This window comes from Scomber japonicus, chromosome 5, assembly GCF_027409825.1.
Source record: "Scomber japonicus isolate fScoJap1 chromosome 5, fScoJap1.pri, whole genome shotgun sequence".
Taxonomy (NCBI): Eukaryota; Metazoa; Chordata; class Actinopteri; order Scombriformes; family Scombridae; genus Scomber; species Scomber japonicus.
Window position 1 is genome coordinate 4,593,099 of NC_070582.1, and position 17,986 is coordinate 4,611,084.

The 17,986-nt window shown below is 42.9% G+C and overlaps 2 protein-coding genes across 2 annotated transcripts in view; both read right to left on the reverse strand.

The window, feature by feature from the left end:
- LOC128358610 (40S ribosomal protein S17) overlaps positions 1 to 17,986 on the reverse strand; it is a 554,334-nt gene that overhangs the window by 423,530 nt on the left and 112,818 nt on the right. The gene's annotated exons all lie outside the window — the stretch shown is intronic.
- Positions 1 to 17,986, reverse strand: part of znf609a (zinc finger protein 609a) — a 42,922-nt gene that overhangs the window by 5,834 nt on the left and 19,102 nt on the right. The window contains 5 exon segments of the mRNA XM_053318894.1: positions 1,570 to 1,914; positions 2,304 to 2,700; positions 3,579 to 5,820; positions 9,577 to 9,664; positions 12,231 to 12,456. Of these exon segments, the coding sequence (XP_053174869.1) occupies positions 1,570 to 1,914; positions 2,304 to 2,700; positions 3,579 to 5,820; positions 9,577 to 9,664; positions 12,231 to 12,456 (3,298 nt within the window).

Consider the following 17,986-nt stretch of genomic DNA (forward strand, 5'->3'; position numbering starts at 1 on the left):
TTTCTGGTCATTTTATTGCTATTAAAAAGGGAAATTTACTCTGTTACTAAACCACAACATCATCATTTAATACCAGGCCTGAACATTTTTGAGGTTTTTGACATTTTTGAAGACAAAATCTGCCAAAAACAAACATTTTTCAGTCTGAAGGCAGCCATGCTTTTTTATAAAGACTCTCTTCTTCCTCTGATAAATATCTCATGGCTAACTCCTCTCCTCGGCTCGGCTCGGCTCAGCGCTGACCTTCATAAGAACATTTTTACATGAGCGTCACGTTTCACCTGTCAGGAACATTTCAAAGCTGCATTTCATCATCGTGTTGAAAGTCTGCTTCAAACCTCCGAGGAGCCGACGGAGACGAGCTCCTTCACTTTCCCTCCACTCCGTTAGTTTGGTAGTTTTAATAGAATAATAAAAAATGTAAAATGACGCAGAGCTTAAAAACAGAAATATATAAAAGGTGATGTGTTGAGTTGTTGAACTGGAGAAGCAGAGGAGGCAAAGATCAAACATTTTAGGAGCCATGAGTTTGATAAATAAGAATGAAAGTCAAGCTATTGCATTTGGTTGTAGAGAGAAAACTTATTCTACTTAAGTGGAAAAGAGAGCTGATTAATGTGCTGCACTTAGAAAGGACAAAACACAAACGTTTAACAGAATTTGAGAGTCCTGGACTTAACCTCGTGAGACCCCAGCTTCTGTTTCTGCAGGTTTGAACAAGTTAAATTTAAGACCTTTTTAAGACCATTATGAATTAAATTTAAAGCCACTCTTACCTTTCTTGCATTTCACACAGCACTTTGTAAAAACTTGAACAGCCCTCCTCCCTCCTATGCCCCCCTGCACTCCCTTCACCCCCCCCCCCCCCCCCCCCCCCCCCAGCAAACCCAAAACAGGGCCCTTGACTAACTTTTTTTTCTTAGGTGCAAAAGCAGAGTTTCAATCCGAAATGTATTAGAACCAGTCACAAATCTTACAAGTCTTCCCACACTCTTACAGTAAATGCAGTGCATCTTATTATCGGTTTTACTGTAGTATCTCAGCCAGGGAAACTCTGTGGCTCATTATGTGATGCCGTCTCCTCCTGACTGGGAGGTTGATGGCTCCGTGTCAGAGCATTCCTTATGATTTTCGGACGGATCGGGCCTTAACTTAACATTCTTCACGAAAAAGTTGTCAATCGTTCTTTTCATCTTGTCATCCGTGGCTACATCCCCTCTCTCTGTCTGACTGCAGCACACGCATTACACACAGGAATATCTGGACCACAGCCAATGAGAGGGGGGTCCCGCCTTTCACTATCTCTGATGGGTTTAGACGATGGCCTGATGGGCCTTTTTTCGAACAGCTTGCTCCAAATTGGTCACACTCTAAAGCCCTGCAAAATGTAACGTCCCATATGAGGACGCAGGATGGCAGGAGGTTAAACACCTCGAGACGGATGAACTGAAGGAATAAGTGTGTGTCGGATGCATCGATGCAACTCAGACAGACATTAGCAGAGAGTTTCGGGTTGGATTTGTCCTTTAGTCTCAAGCGTCAGTAGCAGATAAGGTGTGTGAGTCTCACCTGAGGCGTAGGACAGGTCGTACTGTCCCGACAGCAGCGGGTATCCCATGTGATGATGGGAAGGCAGGATGCGTTGGGACGGCGAGGATCGCGGCCGGTCGCCCTCTCGCTCCCGGTCGCGCTCTCTCTCTCTGTCTCTCTCCCGCTCATGCGGAGTCTTGTTGTCTTGGATGGACGGGGATTTGCTCTTGTACTGGCTGGCGTGCTGCTGCAGCAGGTCCAGAGCTTTGGCCTCGCCCGGCGGTTTCACCGTCGGACTGGACCTGGAGGGTTTCTCTCCCTCCTCACCCGCCGGCACCTTTCCTCCGTACGAGGGGAAGGAGTAACCGGCCGGCAGGTACGAACCTGGAGAGAGAGAGAGAGAGAGAGAGAGAGAGAGGGACAGAGAGAGAGAGAGACAAATAGAGAGAGTTAGAGAGAGAGAGAGAGACAGAGAGGCAGAGAGGGAGAGAGAGACGGGGAGAGAGGGAGAGGGAGAAAGAGAGAGGCAGAGAGGGAGAGACACAGAGATATAAGTTGCTTCCACTAACCTGATCCTAACTCTTCTTCTGCACTTCTAACATTTGAGTGATATTAATTAAAACTCCCTCTCAGACAGAAGTAGAAATTTCCAAAAATGTTGAACTATTCCTTTAATTTGCTGTGGGTGCAATAATAGTTTTAGAGCTCTGGACTCTTAAAAAACACCCTCCTCCTCCTCCTCCTCCTCCTCCTCCTCCTCCTCTTCCTCTTACCAGGGTAGTTCTGCATCATGACGGAGGGCATGCCTCTGTATCCTGGGTGTGTGGGTTCGTAGCCTTGGCTGTAGGCGTACGGTCCGTGCATGTAGGGCATGTAACCCTGGTGCTGGGCCAGCGGAGAGGAGAACTGCATGTGGGGGGGCCGCACCTCCTTCCCCCCGCCGCCGACGCCCCGGTGCTCGTCTGGAGGCAGCTGCGTCCTGCCCTCCGCTCCTTCCTTGGCCTCCTCTTTCTGCAGACCGTCAGCCTTCAGCCGCGGCCGCTCCTCCTTCACCTTCCTGTCCCGCTCTCGCTCCCGGTCCTCCTTCCACCGGTCCTCCTCCTGCTGCGGTTTCGGGGCTTCGGAGTATTTGTTGGGGTAGACGTAGGGCCACAGGCGCGAGTCCGGCTCCTAAAAGAGAAGAAGAAGAAATGTTGGTGAAGAAGAGAGAGAAGACAGCGGTGATATTTGATGATCTGGGAACATTTTGGATTTTATGAAATTCCTGGGATGCGACGACAACTGGACAAGACCCCTGCTATTTGTAAAACTTGCAATGCTAAAATCAAATACTTCGGTAACACCACTAATATGAGGAACCACATTAGCCGATGGCACGATGAGCTAATGTTAGCCTCTGGTCACAACCGAGGAGGAGATGTGAAAAGAAGGGAAGTGCAGAGCATCACTCAAGTGTTGCAGACGATGTGTCTGCTGTGTTCAGACTCCGAGAGTCATGTTTGCCACGTTAAGAGAGCGCTTGGAGCTGCTGTATGGGGGGAAATCTTTAATTTAACACTTTCTTTACAACTTAATGTAACAAAACATGACATTTGTTTACATGTGAATTTTAAAGCAGCTTTCTAAATAAAGACTGCATATTTATCTGACTGTGTTAATTGATGAAAAAGCCATGTGTGGTAATATAGAAAATTATATGCATCGAGATGCATCGCATAATCAAATCACATCGTAGACTGGTGAATAGTAATCGAATCGTGGGGGCAGTGAAGATGCACACCTCTAGTAGCATTCAGTCTTACTTTTGGGTAAAAAATGGAGCAAATGTCATTTCAAAAATACTAAATGTACATTTCAACAAACCTGATGCTGCTTTTAAAACTATTTTTAAAGATATTTTTGCATTCCTCATCTTGCCAGCCCTTATGATCACTGAGCCACATGTTCTCAGTCTGCTTATCAAACAGAAATCGTTGCCTTTCGATCTCTAAACATCAGAAACTAAACGCTGCCTCACTTCCTGTATCAGAGGCGGACGCTGCAGTTACCTGTCTGTACCACATGGCGGGCTCCACACCCGTCGGCCGACCCGACTCCCCTCCTCCCGGTTTGGGCTCCTCTTTAATTATATGATGCCCCGCTTCGCTCAGCTTCATCTTCAGCCCCTCCTGCTGCTGCTGGCCGCCGGCGACGGGGGCTTTGGGGTCGTCTCCCTTCGCCATGATGACCGACTTGGCCTGCTCCGAAGCCGACAGAGGCTCTTTGGACTTGGCGGGGTTCAGCCCCCCTTTAGAAGCCAGATCTGTGAGGCTGGGGGCTCGGGATAGAGTCGGGGGAACCGATGCTTTCTGCTTCCACTCGTCCTTCCCGCAGGCTTCCCGCTCTTTGCTCTCTGCCTTCTTGTCGGCCTGCCGCTGCCGGTCCTCGTACTGCTGGCGGTAGGCGGGGTTGGAGGCGAGCAGGTGGGCGTGGTAGGCCTGGTCGGGGGAGTAGTAGGGGGGCACGTAGTACTGGTTGTAGTAGAGCGGCTGCGTGTACATGTTGGAGCGCTGCTGGATGACGGACGGCTGCTGCTGCTGTTGCTGCTGCTGCTGCTGAGGAAGCGGCTCGATCTTCCTCTCTTCCGGAGGCTCCACCTTCAGTTTGAGCTCCTCCGAAACCTCTGGCTGCTCCTCCTCCTTCTTCACTTTCACCTGCGCTCCTTCCACGTGGGGCGCCGCCGCGGGGGCCGATCCCGGGCTTGGGTTGGGGTAGCTCGGTGAGTAGTAGGAGTCGTAATTGGGGTAATAAGGCGACTCTTTACTCGGAGCTTGAGGAGGGAACAACGCTTTTTTGGCTCCTTCGCGTGGAAGTGGCGGCTGATCGGGTTCTTGCTTCACTTTCACGCCTTCCGCTCTCCCCTCGCCGCCGCCGCCACCACCACCGCCGCCTCCGTCCTCGCCCGCGTCGGAGATGTCAGAGTAGGCGGGGCTGCCGGTTTTGACGGAGGCGTTGTCGGCCCCGTTCTGGTTGAGGTGGAGCGGCGGGGGGCCGAGGCCGGCTTCCATGCGGCTGGCGACTCCGATGGAAGGGCTCGGAGCGTTATCGGAGAAGCTGTAGACTTTATCCGCCTCCGCTTTGATGCTAGCCAAACGGCTCTGATGAGCTTCCGTGGAGCCGTTGAGCAAAGCGTCCTCCGAATACGGGCTCTTCCCTTCCTCCGGTCGCCCCCCCTTCCCCATCGACTTCGGGCTGTCCCCTTCCTTCCCCCCCTCCCTCTTCTTTTTGTCCTTCTTCTTCTTGTCTTTGGCGAGGGCGGGACTTGAGGCGGGGTCGGCGAGCGGCGGTGGCTTCGGTTGGATGCTTTTCAGTTGGGGGCTTTTTGGGACGGACTGAACCACTGAGCCGAGCGCGGGGGAGGAGGCTTGCAGGGCGTACGGCGAGGGGGCGTTGGGTGCGGTGGGGGCGACGGGCCGTGCCGGCTTCACCCCTTTCTGGGTCAGTTTATCAGATTTCCCCGCCCCCGCCGCCATCTTCTTCCCCTTCCTGTCGTCCATCCCGTCGTTGCTTGCCTCGTCCGTCAAACACCCCGCCTCCTCGCCGCCGTCCGTCCCCTCCAGCTCCGCCTCCCCTACCTTCTTCTTCCCCTGCTGCTTCGTCGCCAGTTTCCCCGACGACGGCGACGGGGCGTCAAACCCCCGACCCTTCGGCGTAGTGGAGCGGGCGGGGGAAATGGCGGCACCGTTACAAGAGGAAGGGTCCGGATGAAGGGAGGGGTCGTCTCCGTATTCGCTGTCTCCGTCTTGGTCCAACCGGACGTCGTGGTCGTTATGGGAACGGGCCTGGTGGTACTTCAGCCCGTTGATGTGCTTGTATTTCTTGTTGCAGTTGGGGTGGGGGCAGTCGATGAGAACGGGGGAGGGGCAAGTCCGATCCAGCTGCGGCGGCGGGGGCAACGGGTCGGTTTTACCTCCGGGAAGTTGCGTGGCGGCGCCGGTGGAGTTGGTTCTCATGCGTTTGGACGCCTTGGTGTCCTCCGAGCTGGAGGTGGGCTCCATATCGGAGGCGGGTTTGGTCTTCCTCTTGGCGGACGACGGGCTGGCTTTGGCGTCCTCGACTCCGCCGGCCGTCTGGCTTCCTCGCCGGCCTTTGCTGTTGGCAGCGGCGCCGCGCGTCTTGCTGCTGCCGCTCCCTTTGTTGTCGGAGGAGTTGCTGTTGTCGTTGAGCGGCGTGTTGCTGCTCGGACGCATCCGCTTCCCTCGGCCGCGCCCGCTACGCATCTCTACGTCGCTGGTGGGAGAGTCGCAGAACCTGAGAAACACAGAAAGAGAGGCGTAAGAATCGGTTTCATTCTGCAGAGGACAGAAATATATTTACAATAATTGCCTGATTCAGACCTTTGCATAGTGGGAGGAATTAATAATAATAATAATAATGATGATGCATTTTATTTTGAAGGCGCCTTTCAAAGCACTCAAGGTTACCTTACAAGGCAAATATAACACAACAACAGTACATCAAACAATATAAATCAGGTGATATTTAGTGCAAAGATAAAGAATAAATATGAATGTGACTACAAAGTGCATTAATATAATAAATAAACAAGAATGAAGATTGCATAGTTAGTGAGAGACAGAGTAGGCCACTCTGAATAGGAGTGTTTTCAGGCGGGATTTAAAGGTAGAGACAGAGTCCGAAGTGGTGTGATGGGTGATTACTGTAATTAAATCTATAAAAATGTAAATATGTATTAGGGCCTGATTTTAACTTAAATTTGACTTTTTTTAAAAGTCTCTATTTAAGCTCCACTCAGACAGTGCAGCAGATATTTCATTGTATGATATAAACACATAAAATAATAATAAACTGTTATTAATGCTTCAAAGATCTGATCCTGTGATGAGCGTAATATTAAAGAGAAACCTGAAATCTAAATTAGTTTTAATACTAATTACTGATTTATTTTATTCTTTTATAAGCTCCTTCTTTCTTTTTTCAATTATGGCACCAATAAGGATTGCTTTCAATTTTGTCGTACATGTACAGTGACAATAAAAACTCTTCTACTATTATAAAATATTTATAGTTGTACGTCGACTCATTCCACGTTATTTTTTTTGTTTGTTCTACAAAGTGAGAAGCATAAAAACAAATATAATGTATTATATTATATTATATTCTGCCTTTAAGTTATTTATGCTGTATATTATATCTGAGTTTTAACTGCTGAGCCATGTCTAAGATGATTTTTCTATCATATGACATCATGTTTATAGCCTGAAAATGATCAGATTCAGTGTTTTCTTCTTCATTAAACTGATATTTATCACTTCTTTGCAGCAGAGATGATAATAAGCTGATACATTTATTACAGCACGCTTCATAAGGTGAGAAGTATCCATGTTTTAACCCTTTCTTAGGCAAATAATTATATTTGGTAACTTCTGTAAATATCCCAAAATATCCTTCCTTCCTTCCTTTCCTTCCTCCCTGCCTTATTTCTTCCCTTCCTCTTTTCCTTTCTCCCTCCCTCATTCCTTATTTCCTCCGTCCTTCCTTCCTTCCACCTGTCCTTCCTCCCTCCCTCCTTCTCTCCTCCCTTCCTTCTTTCCTTCCTCCGTCCTTCCTTCCTTCCTTTCCTTTCCATCTGTTCTTCCTCCCTCCCTCCTTCTCTCCTCCCTTCCTTCTTTCCTTCTTCCGTCCTTCCTTCCTTTCCTTCCTTCCATCTGTTCTTCCTCCCTCCCTCCTTCTCTCCTCCCTTCCTTCTTTCCTTCCTCCATCCCCCTTTCTTCTTCCTTCCTTCCTTCTTTCTTCCCTTCCTCCCTCCCTCCTTCTCTCTTTCTTTCCTCCCCCCTACCTTCCTTCCTTCCTTCCTTCTTTCCTCCTTCCTTCCTTCCTTTCCTTCCGCCCTCCTTCCTTCCCTTCATCCTTCCTTCCTTCCTTCCTTCCTTCCATCCTTCCTTCCTTTCCTTCCTTTCATCCTTCCTCCCTTCCTTTCAATGAGTATCCTATAAAGGGTTAATCACTCTCTGGAGTTACTACAGTAGAAACATGAACCATTTCTACATAAATCCTCTTTTTTAATTAATCATAATTATACACCTCTGATTAGAATAATAGCTTTTACTGGAGAAATGACTGATTTTATAATAACTTGAGACTCGATGAATGTTATTTTATCTTATTTTCTTTCTTTCTTTTATCTATTTATTTATTAACCTGTTTATTCATCGCTCCCATTTCTCTTATTCACTTGACGTTTTCCCCTCAAGGTCATGATGGTTACACTGCTCACTTTACCCCTGTATCTTTTTAATTGATTTACTTTATTTATTTATTTATTTATATAGACTCATTACGCTGACACCTTATGCTGGGGCTGTGGAGATGAACAAACTACCACTCTCCATAAAGAAATAGAAAGTGCAGTATCTTTCAAAATAAAGATTAAAACATTGCTGTTTAATGATCTACTTTTATAAGCTATGTATATATGAATTTAAAAGTATTGTTTTATTATTTATTATTTATTATTGTTCCTAGTTTGTACACTACTTGTAATCTGTCAAAGCACCGTAACAGAGACTAGTCACCATTCGGACAGCTTTCTATCCATCATCTATCTATCCATCTATCTATCATCTATCTAACTATCTATCTATCTATCTATCTCTCTATCTATCCATCTATCTATCCATCCATCCATCCATCATCTATCTATCCATCCATCATCTATCTATCCATCTCTCTCTCTCTCTCTCTCTCTCTCTATCTATCTATCCTCTATCTATCTATCATCTATCTATCCATCAATCCATCACTCTATCTATCTATCTATCCATCTATCCATCTATCCATCTCTCTATCTCTCTATCTATCTATCTATCTATCTATCTATCCATCCATCTATCCATCCATCATCTATCTATCAATCTATCTATCTATCTATCTATCAATCCATCTATCTATCCATCATCTATCTATCTATCTATCAATCATCTATCAATCTATCTATCCATCATCTATCTATCTATCTATCTATCTATCTATCTATCTATACATCCATCTATCTATCATCTATCTATCCATGTATCCATGTCTCTATCTATCTATCTATCTCTTTATCTATCTATCTATCTATCCATCATCTATCTATCCATCATCTATCTATCTATCTATCTATCTATCTATCTATCTATCTATCTATCTATCCTGAGTAGCGTATTTTGATCTCTCTCATGTAGAGCTGGGCAATATGAGCAGAATCAAATATCACTATTTTTTTTTACCAAATACCTCGATATTGATATTTTGGTCAATAATGTATGGACGACTATTGGTGCTTTCATAAAAGTATGCAATGATAATGAATTGCGCAATGAGATTTATTACAACTAATCATCAGTAATGTGGATATAATGACTAAGTGGATAAAGGCAGATAATAGAAGAGTTACATTTTTAGTGTAATGCAGCATTTAAAAGCAGGAAAAGACACTTATTCCGTATCACGTCAAAATCTAAGACGATATCTATAAAATATTATTGCCCAGCTCTACAGCTGTTTTATGAAGATTTAACCCTGAAACAGGCAACATGCACAGACAGATCCAGACTCTTTAACACTCTGTTAGGAGCATGATTAGTTAAGGTGGTGGTTCAGTTGTATATGTGCCTTGAATTTGGTAGAATTGAAGCTTTTAGTAGGTCTATACTTTAATAGAAATGATAAAAATCAGTTTAGAAACTAGTATTCAACATATTAATGATCAGGGAAAGCAATGATTTATCACTTCTCTTTATCAAATAAAACATTCAATTGTTTTTAACCATTATATAACCATTGTATACCTTAATAGAGGCAACATATCCTGGTGGAGAAATCCAAAATATAGAAAATATTATGGATGTTTTTTACTTTTAGGTGCAAATTATTCACCAATATATTATTTTTTTAATCTAATTTTCCACTCCTGCCTGTTAAATTGTAAATAAATCAAAATATTTCTAAAAAAAAAAGGCTAATATTGGTAGTAATTAATTATGTATAAGTATATAAATGAACCTTGGAGGGGCCCAGTCGTGTCTCGTGCAGTCCAGCAGAGTCCCAACGTACGTCTTGTTCCTCCAGGTGACGTTGACAACCAGCATGCCTACACACACACACACACACACCACACACACACACACACACCACACACACACACACGGACGGAGAGTTAAACTTTTCACACGTACACATTTCCACAGAGAAGGTGTGAGTGCAGCAGGAAATAGTGATGTCACACGCTGAGCAGCAGATGTCGAACACGTTCATAGCAACAGCAGCGGCAGTAGCATAGCAACGGCGTCACATCAATGATTTTAGTAACGGTAATGTATGTGTGTGTGTGTGTGTGTGTGTGTGTGTGTGTGTGTGTGTGTGTGTGTGTGTGTGTGTGTGCGAGTAATTACGAAGAGAAACTGAGTAGAACAAAGAGTTGCAGCTGATGTGTGAAAATACATTTAAAACCAAGTGGATACTACAAGACTTTAGCCCTAATTTTAAATCCTAGACTAAACCATAAGCTAGGGCTGCTCGATTATATATTTAAAAAAAAAAAAATCATTATCACGATTATTTGGGTCAAAATTGAAATCACGATTATTAAAACGATTTTTTAAAACTTTAATAATCAGTCAGTAAAATCAGCATTGTCTGACGCAGGCTGGAAAATGTGCACTTTTACTTACAGTTAAAAACATTTCGCCGTGTGTTTCAGCTTCTGTCAAACTAATGGAGCTACGGCAGCTTCCGGTGGCTTCCGGTCTAAGCTTTTCAAAATAAAACCTTTGCTATTGCGCGCTTATTATTATTATTAACAAACAAAGTTGGGGCTGTAAATTATGGGAGATTCCCGGGAGAAAAGAAAAAATGGGAGAGTGGAGAGAGACGGGTCTAAAATACGGGACAAACCCGGGAAAAACGGGAGTGTTGGCAGCTGTACAGTGCTGTGGGGGGTGGACGGAAATACGCATGCGCGGCTTTTTGCAGACTGTTTCTATAAAAAGGTGCACAAGGGAAAATGACATAAAATCGGGGGAAACGATTTTTTGTCATTAGTTTAGAGATCGTCTGGCTCCAAAATCGTAATCATGATCAAATTTCCATTAATTGAGCTGCCTTACCATGAGTCATTAATAAGTCAGTCAGCTTTAAAAAGGTCCTCAGTCAAATTTTATGTGGTTAAAAAATGTGAAAATAAACGTATGAATAACTTGCACACATTCTTTTTTTGTGGATTTGAGGATTATGGTAAAAAATGTCTAAGTGGTGTAACCATAAAAACTTTGTACCACATAATTCAACTTGCTTAAAAACAGTAAATAGTCAATAAAACAGCATATCAACTAGTTTGGCATGATCTTACATTATAACTTTTATATTAAATAAAGCTAATGGAATACTATTGTTCTAAATATTACATTTAATCTGGGTAACCATGGAGATCAGGAAACATTTACAGTCATTATTAGTATAAGTCCACTTAAATACACTGTAGGAGGGTAAAATATTTAATATTCATCATTCTTTTGTGGTTACACCATTTGACATTTTCAGGAGTATTCAGTCTTACTTTTGGTTAAAAAAATCCAGCCAGTGATGGGTGCAGCGTCACAGTGAAAAATTCTCCTCTGATGTTTTTGTCGGTGTGTGAGTGTAGAAGAAGTGTGAAATGGGTTGTGAGTGTGAGGCTTTGTGGGAAAGAATAACATGACGGCAGCTCTTCTGTCCACAGTCTGGGTGTGAAAGTGCTGCGTGGGACTCGCTCATTCAACTCAGCCACAGTTCATCTACAAGTCATCAAACTCTCTGATTTCTCTCTATAAATACTCCATACTGTGGAAAGACTTCTCCTCAGACACTCTCAGTATAAATAACTCTTGTCGTGATTTGATGCTGTATAAATACAAACTGAATATAAATAAATTGAAAAGTAGATTTAGTGGAGCGCTTGTTACTGAAAACACAAAAAAGTTCAAACTGGAACATTAATAAGTGATGAATGCAACATTTAATGAACAGATTTGTATCTCTGTGTGTGTGTGTGTATCATTGAGTGTGTATGTGTATCTGTGTGTGTGTATGTGTATCTGTGTGTGTGTGTGTGTATCATTGAGTGTGTATGTGTGTGTGTATCTGTGTGTGTGCAATTGTGTATGTGCGTGTATGTGTGTATCATTGTGTGTATATGTGTGTGTGTATTTATGTATGTGTGTGTGTGTGTGTGTGTGTATCTGTGTGTGTGTTTGTATCTCTGTGTGTGTGTATTTGTGTATGTGCGTGTGTGTATCATTGTGTGTGTATATGTATCTGTGTGTGTATGTATTTGTGTATGTGTGTATCTCTGTGTGTGCGTATATCTATGTGTGTTTGTGTGTATCTCTGTGGTGTGTGTGTGTATGTGTATCTGTGTATGTATGTGTATCATTGTGTGTGTATCTCTATATGTGTGTGTATATCTATGTGTGTGTGTGTATTTGTGTATCTCTATATGTATGTGTGTGTGTATAGCTATGTGTGTTTGTGTGTGTATCTCTCTGTGTGTGTATCTCTGTGTGTGTATCTCTATATGTGTGTGTATCTCTGTGTGTGTGTGTATATCTATGTGTGTATCTGTGTATCTCTCTGTGTGTGTGCGTGTGTGTGTGTATCTGTGTGTGTCTCTAGTTTCTCACCGTCCTCCGTCTCCTGCCACACGATGCCCTCCAGGTTGACGCTGGTTCCCGGCTCGCAGGGTCCTAAACACTCCGGTTCGGTGGCGAGCGCAGCGTCGGCCGTGTTCACCGCCACTGAGCGCGTGCGGACCATGATCTGCTCGCACGGAGACGAGATGTCGCTGTTGGCGACGGGGACGAGGAGGTGGAGCGGAGGAGGAGCCGGGGTGGAGACAGGAGACTCCATCTAGAAACAAGAGAAGAAGAAGAAGAAGAAGAGGAGTTAGAGAGGAGCTCTGACTGATGAGGAGGAGGAATCGATTACATAAGAACAGTTTGTAACTCGGGGTCAAAGGTCAACATGATGAGAACAGAGCAGAATAATAACATCATCACTTTTTAATGATTATACTACAATATAAAATAATAAAATGCATGTGATGCTGCAAACAATTAAATTAATGTGACTTAGATGTATAAACCAATAACAAATGAATAAAAGTCTTCTCTTAACTCTTGTACTCTCAGTAGTTATAAAGGCAAGGCAAGGCAGTTTTATTTATATAGCGCATGTCATACACAATGGCAACTCAATGTGCTTTACATAAAACAGAAAAACATGTAAAACATACAATTAACCCCCACCCCCCCATAATAAAAACAAAGTACAGAAAAATAGAAAGACATAAATAAAATGATTGCAGCATAAAATAATAAATTAGCTTTAAAATCATTAAAAGGACATAGAGTGCAAATGAAAGATTAAAATGTAAAGTGCTTTAAAAGAGCTCAATCGTAAGCACAGGAGAAGAGAAATGTTTTTAACCTGGATTTAAAAGTGTTCACTGTTGGGGCTGATTTCAGTTCTGCTGGTAGTTTGTCCTAGTTGTGTGCAGTATAACAGCTGTAAGGGGTATTATCTTTTTTACAACAATAATAATCTGCACATACAAAGTAGAGTAAGTCACTTCCAAATTCTCACACACACACACACACACTCTGCAAACTCGATTAAAAAAAAGGGCTAAGCAGCTTCCTGCAGCATAATCCACTCTCACATTAGTCTCACTTCAAAATAAAATGCATGTGATGCTGCAAACAAGCTCATTATCACTCTGTAGCTGTTTTTCCTTAATAATCTCTAATCTGAACCTTTGACTCTTGTCGGCTAAAGTTGGTTCTGTGTTGCTTTTCTATTGAGTTTTACAAACTGAGGAAGATCAGATAGACACAAGTAAGTAGGGCTGGGTAGTGTCAATGATTTCCTGAATCGATTCAATTCCGATTCACAGGGTCTCGTCTCGACTCGATTCGATTTCCGATTCTCGATACTATTCGATTCAATTCAATATCGATTAAATTTTATGTTCCTTCCATCTGTCCTTCCTTCCTTTCTTCCTTCTGTCCTTCCTTCCTTTCTTCCATCTGTCCTTCCTTCCCTCCATCTGTCCTTCCTTCCTTTCTTCCATCTGTCCTTCCTTCCTTCTGTCTTTCCTTCCATCTGTCCTTTCTTCCTTATGTCCTTCCTACCTTTCTTCCCTCCTTCCTTTTGCCTGTTTTTCCTTCCTTCCCTTCTTATTTCCTTCCTTCCTTCTTCCTTCCATCTTTTTAATGATCCGGCCCAAATTGGTCTGTATGTGGCCCTTCAATGAAAATGAATTTGACACCTCTGCTCTAGGAGGATGAATAAAGTTTAACATTACCTTTAACAATATTAATTAATTTAATTAATGTGACTTAGATGATAAACCAATGACAAATGAATACAAGTCTTCTCTTAACTCTTGTACTCTCAGTAGTTATAAAGGGGTATTATCTTTTTTACAACAATAATAATCTGCACATACAAAGTAGAGTAAGTCACTTCCAAATTCACACACACACACACACACACACACACACACACACACACACACACACACACACACACACACACACTCCACTCTCACATTAGTCTCACTTGTAGTTTACAGATGTAGAACGTCTCCTGACAGCCGTAAACACACTTCAAATAACTAATGTTAGAGTCTACAGCAGGAAAGACATGATATTAAAAGACCTTTATAAAGAAATGTAACACTGTGTAATACTTTATAAGACACTTTTATAAAAGGAAATGAATTCAACATGTTTTTTGGCGACCAGAAAGAAAAACTATTAACTAATTTCTTATTAATATCTTATGGTTTCCTATGAAGGAGTGAAATACCAAGCAGGGCTGCAGGAGGGGGAAGAGGAAGAGGAAGAAGAAGAAGAGGAAGAGGAGGAAGAGGAGGAGGAGTGTTAGGAACTGAAAAATGGCTGCAAATTAGATCTGAACCCAAAATATTAAGAACCAGACACTCATGAAAGAATCTTTACTTCCAGTTCTGGTTATCGAGGAGGAGAAGAGGAGGAGGAGAAAGAGGAAGAGGAGGAGGAGGAAGAGGAGGAGAAGGAGGAAGAAGAGGAGGAGAAGGAGGAAGAGGAGGAGGAGGAAGAGGAGGAGGAGAAAGAGGAGGAGAAAGAGGAAGAGGAGGACGAAGAGGAGAAAGAGGAAGAGGAGGAGGAAGAGAAGAAAGAGTAGGAGAAGAAGGAGAAGAGGAGGAGGAGAAAGAGGAAGAGGAGGAAGAAGAGGAGGAGAGGGAGGAGGAGGAGGAGAAGGATGAGGAGAAGGATGAGGAAGAGGAGGAGAAGGAGGAGGAGAAGGAGGAAAAAGAAGAAGAAGAGGATGAGGAGGAGGAGGAGAAAGAGGAGGAGAAAGAGGAGGAGGAGGAGGAGGTAGAGGAGAAGGATGAGGAAGAGGAGGAGAAGGAGGAGAAGAAGGAGAAGAAGGAGGAGGAGGAGAAAGAAGAGGAGAAGGAGAAAGAGGAAGAGGAGGAGGAAGAGAATAAAGAGGAGGTAGAGGAGGAGGAGAAGGAGGAGGAGGAGAAAGAAGAGGAGAAGGAGAAAGAGGAAGAGGAGGAGGAAGAGAAGAAAGAGGAGGTAGAGGAGGAGGAAGAGAAGGAGAAAGAGGAAGAGGAGGAGAAGGAGGAAGAAGAGGAAGAGAGAGCTCATAGAAGTCAGGTTAGGACTTTTTTTTTAATGGGAGTAAAAGATCTTCAGTTATATTTGAAATGAAATTGATTGTTTTGGTTGTTTTTCTGATGTGAGAGTTCATTTTTATTTTTTATAAATTGAGTCGTTGTGTGTTATTTAGTCTTTTAGGATTGAGTTTAGTTTAGTTTGTGTTGAATATCTCGTGCTTCTTTGTCTTCTAACATCTTGGGATCTATAAATCAGCAGCGTGTCAACAGAGCGTGAGAAGAAGAAATCATCAGCACACTTTAAATAAATACTACAACTCCTTTAGACACAAGCTGACTTCCTGTTTCCTGTCACCTGCTGTTTAACGTGAAGGAGGGCGTTAGCCTCAAAGCTAGCGACAATGAGTTAGCCTTGGCTCCCTTAAGGTGGACTGACCTTTAAGGTGGACTTCCAAAAGCAGAAGGGGACATCATAATCTGGTGACAGGAAACTTCATTTAATTATTTTAATGAGACAATAAAAGGAGGAGGAGGAAGAGGAGGAGGAAGAAGAGGGGAGAAGAAGGCAAAGAAGAGGAAGAGGAGGAAGAATAGGAGGAGGACGAAGAGGAGGAGAAGGAGGAAGAGGAGGAGAAGGAGGAAGAGGAGGAGGAGGAAGAGGAGGAGGAGGAAGAGGAGGAGAAAACAAAGAAGAGGGGGAGGAGGAGGAGGAGGAGAGAAGAAGACAAAGACTAGGAGGAAGAGGAAGAGGAGGAGGAGGAGAGAAGAAGACAAAGACTAGAAGAAAGAGGAAGAGGAGGAGGAGGAGGAAGAAGAGGAAGAGGAAGAAGAGGAAGAGGAAGAAGAGGAAGAGGAGGAGAAGGAGAAGGAGGAGGAGGAGGAGGAGGAGGAGGAGTGACTGTCAGCCCTGTAATTATAAGGTAGGAAGCAGCTGGCGTGAAGCAGCAGTGGGGAGTTAAGGGAAGGTGTCAACCGTCGCCATGGGAACGCTCCCAAACCGCCTCCTCAACCGGGAGGAGACGACAAGGACGACGACGACGGGAGCAGCTGGACAGGAAGTGCTACTGATCTTCATCCTGCCTCCTCGTCATCGTCATCCTCCTCTGACCACCAAACAGGAGGTCAAAGGTCAGAGCTGACTCACTGCATCATTTAACCTCAGAGGTGATGACATCAATTACCGTAATGGACTGAATATAAGGGGCAATCATAATTAGATTTGCTCTGTATAAACCAGGTTTCTTTAATGATTAATAAAGAAACCTATCAATTATTAGTCTAAAAAGTTAATGACTGCAACTTACTATTATTTTCTTTATTAATTATTCACTTTATTGATTATTTTCTTATTTATTTTGTTAATAAAAATGTCAGGAAATAGTGGAAAGTGGTTGTTACAGTTTCCCAGAGTCAAAGTTGTTGCTTCATGTGTTTTAATTTATTCATTTATTTTTATTATTAAACTCAAAAATAATCATTTAAGAGGTTGAAACCTGGAAGATATTGAGCATTTTTGCCTTATTTGATCTTTAAAATAGTCATTTAGTTACTTTTATGTTCGTCGATTATATGAAAATTGAAATTAAAGTGAGTAAATGAACTATTCTGATAATTGATTCACAGTTTAAGTCATTTTTAACCCTCGAATACTTTTCATATTCAGACTTTTTACCTAATTTCTGCACAACAAATCATTGATGAATACGTCATCAGTCACACATAATAAGTGAGATTAATCCTTAATGAAGCTTTCAGAGAGCTGAGAAAGTTCATTATTCAGGTTTTGCACTTCTCGTTTATGGAGTAAAAACATTGATTATATTAAATATGAAGACAATAACAGCATTTCTAAATAAATATGGGTCAAAAATTAACTAAAAAATAATATGCATCAGCTGCAGTCAGATGTTTTTAAAGGAGCAGTCGACAAATTTCAGGCTAAAAATAAAAGTATGTGAGGGTTAATATCCTTATATTATATATTATATATTATATTTAGGAGTTTTTTTAATGTTGAAGCTCAAAACAATCAATAAACTGACATAAACTACCACTTGATGAATCAATAATGGAGCTAAACCTTACACAACAGACCCTTACTGACCTTTAACCCTCCGTCACCTGACACACCGCCACGCCTCCGTCGCCTCGGCAACCAGGAAGTCACAAGTTAAAATACTTTTTTTTTTAAAAAGGACTCCTCTACTCACTTCCTGTCTTAAAACATCCACATCTGTTTTAACAAAAAAAGCCTCCCAGACGAGACGAGACAGAGCGACGGGAACTGAGACTGATTTTTTTTTTTTTGGTACCTGAACAGACGATCAGCTGATATGAGATCAGACGGAAAGAAAGAAGGAAAGAAGAAGAGAGGAGGAGGAGGAGGAGGAGGAGGAGGAGGGAGAAACAAAGAGGAGATCCCAGGAGGAGCTGTAACCGTGCCGACTGGTTAGCTACCTGAAGCAGAGGTGTCACAGAGGTGTTTAGAGAAGCCGTTACCGTGGCAACAACCTGTCAATCACATGTAAACAGAACCCAAACCGATCATCTGTGATTTCAGGCTAACGCTGAGTCAGAGAGACACACATGAGACTGACTTTAGATTAAAACTAAAGATACTTTCATATTAAGAGCTCACATAAATAAATAAATAACAAAATCAATAATTATTTTGACAGATGTTGCTATTGTTTATATGAATCATGATTTTAGTCGTAGTTTGCTTTGCTTTTACTGCGTGCTGCTTCTGTCACTCTGTGTTTTATTTATACT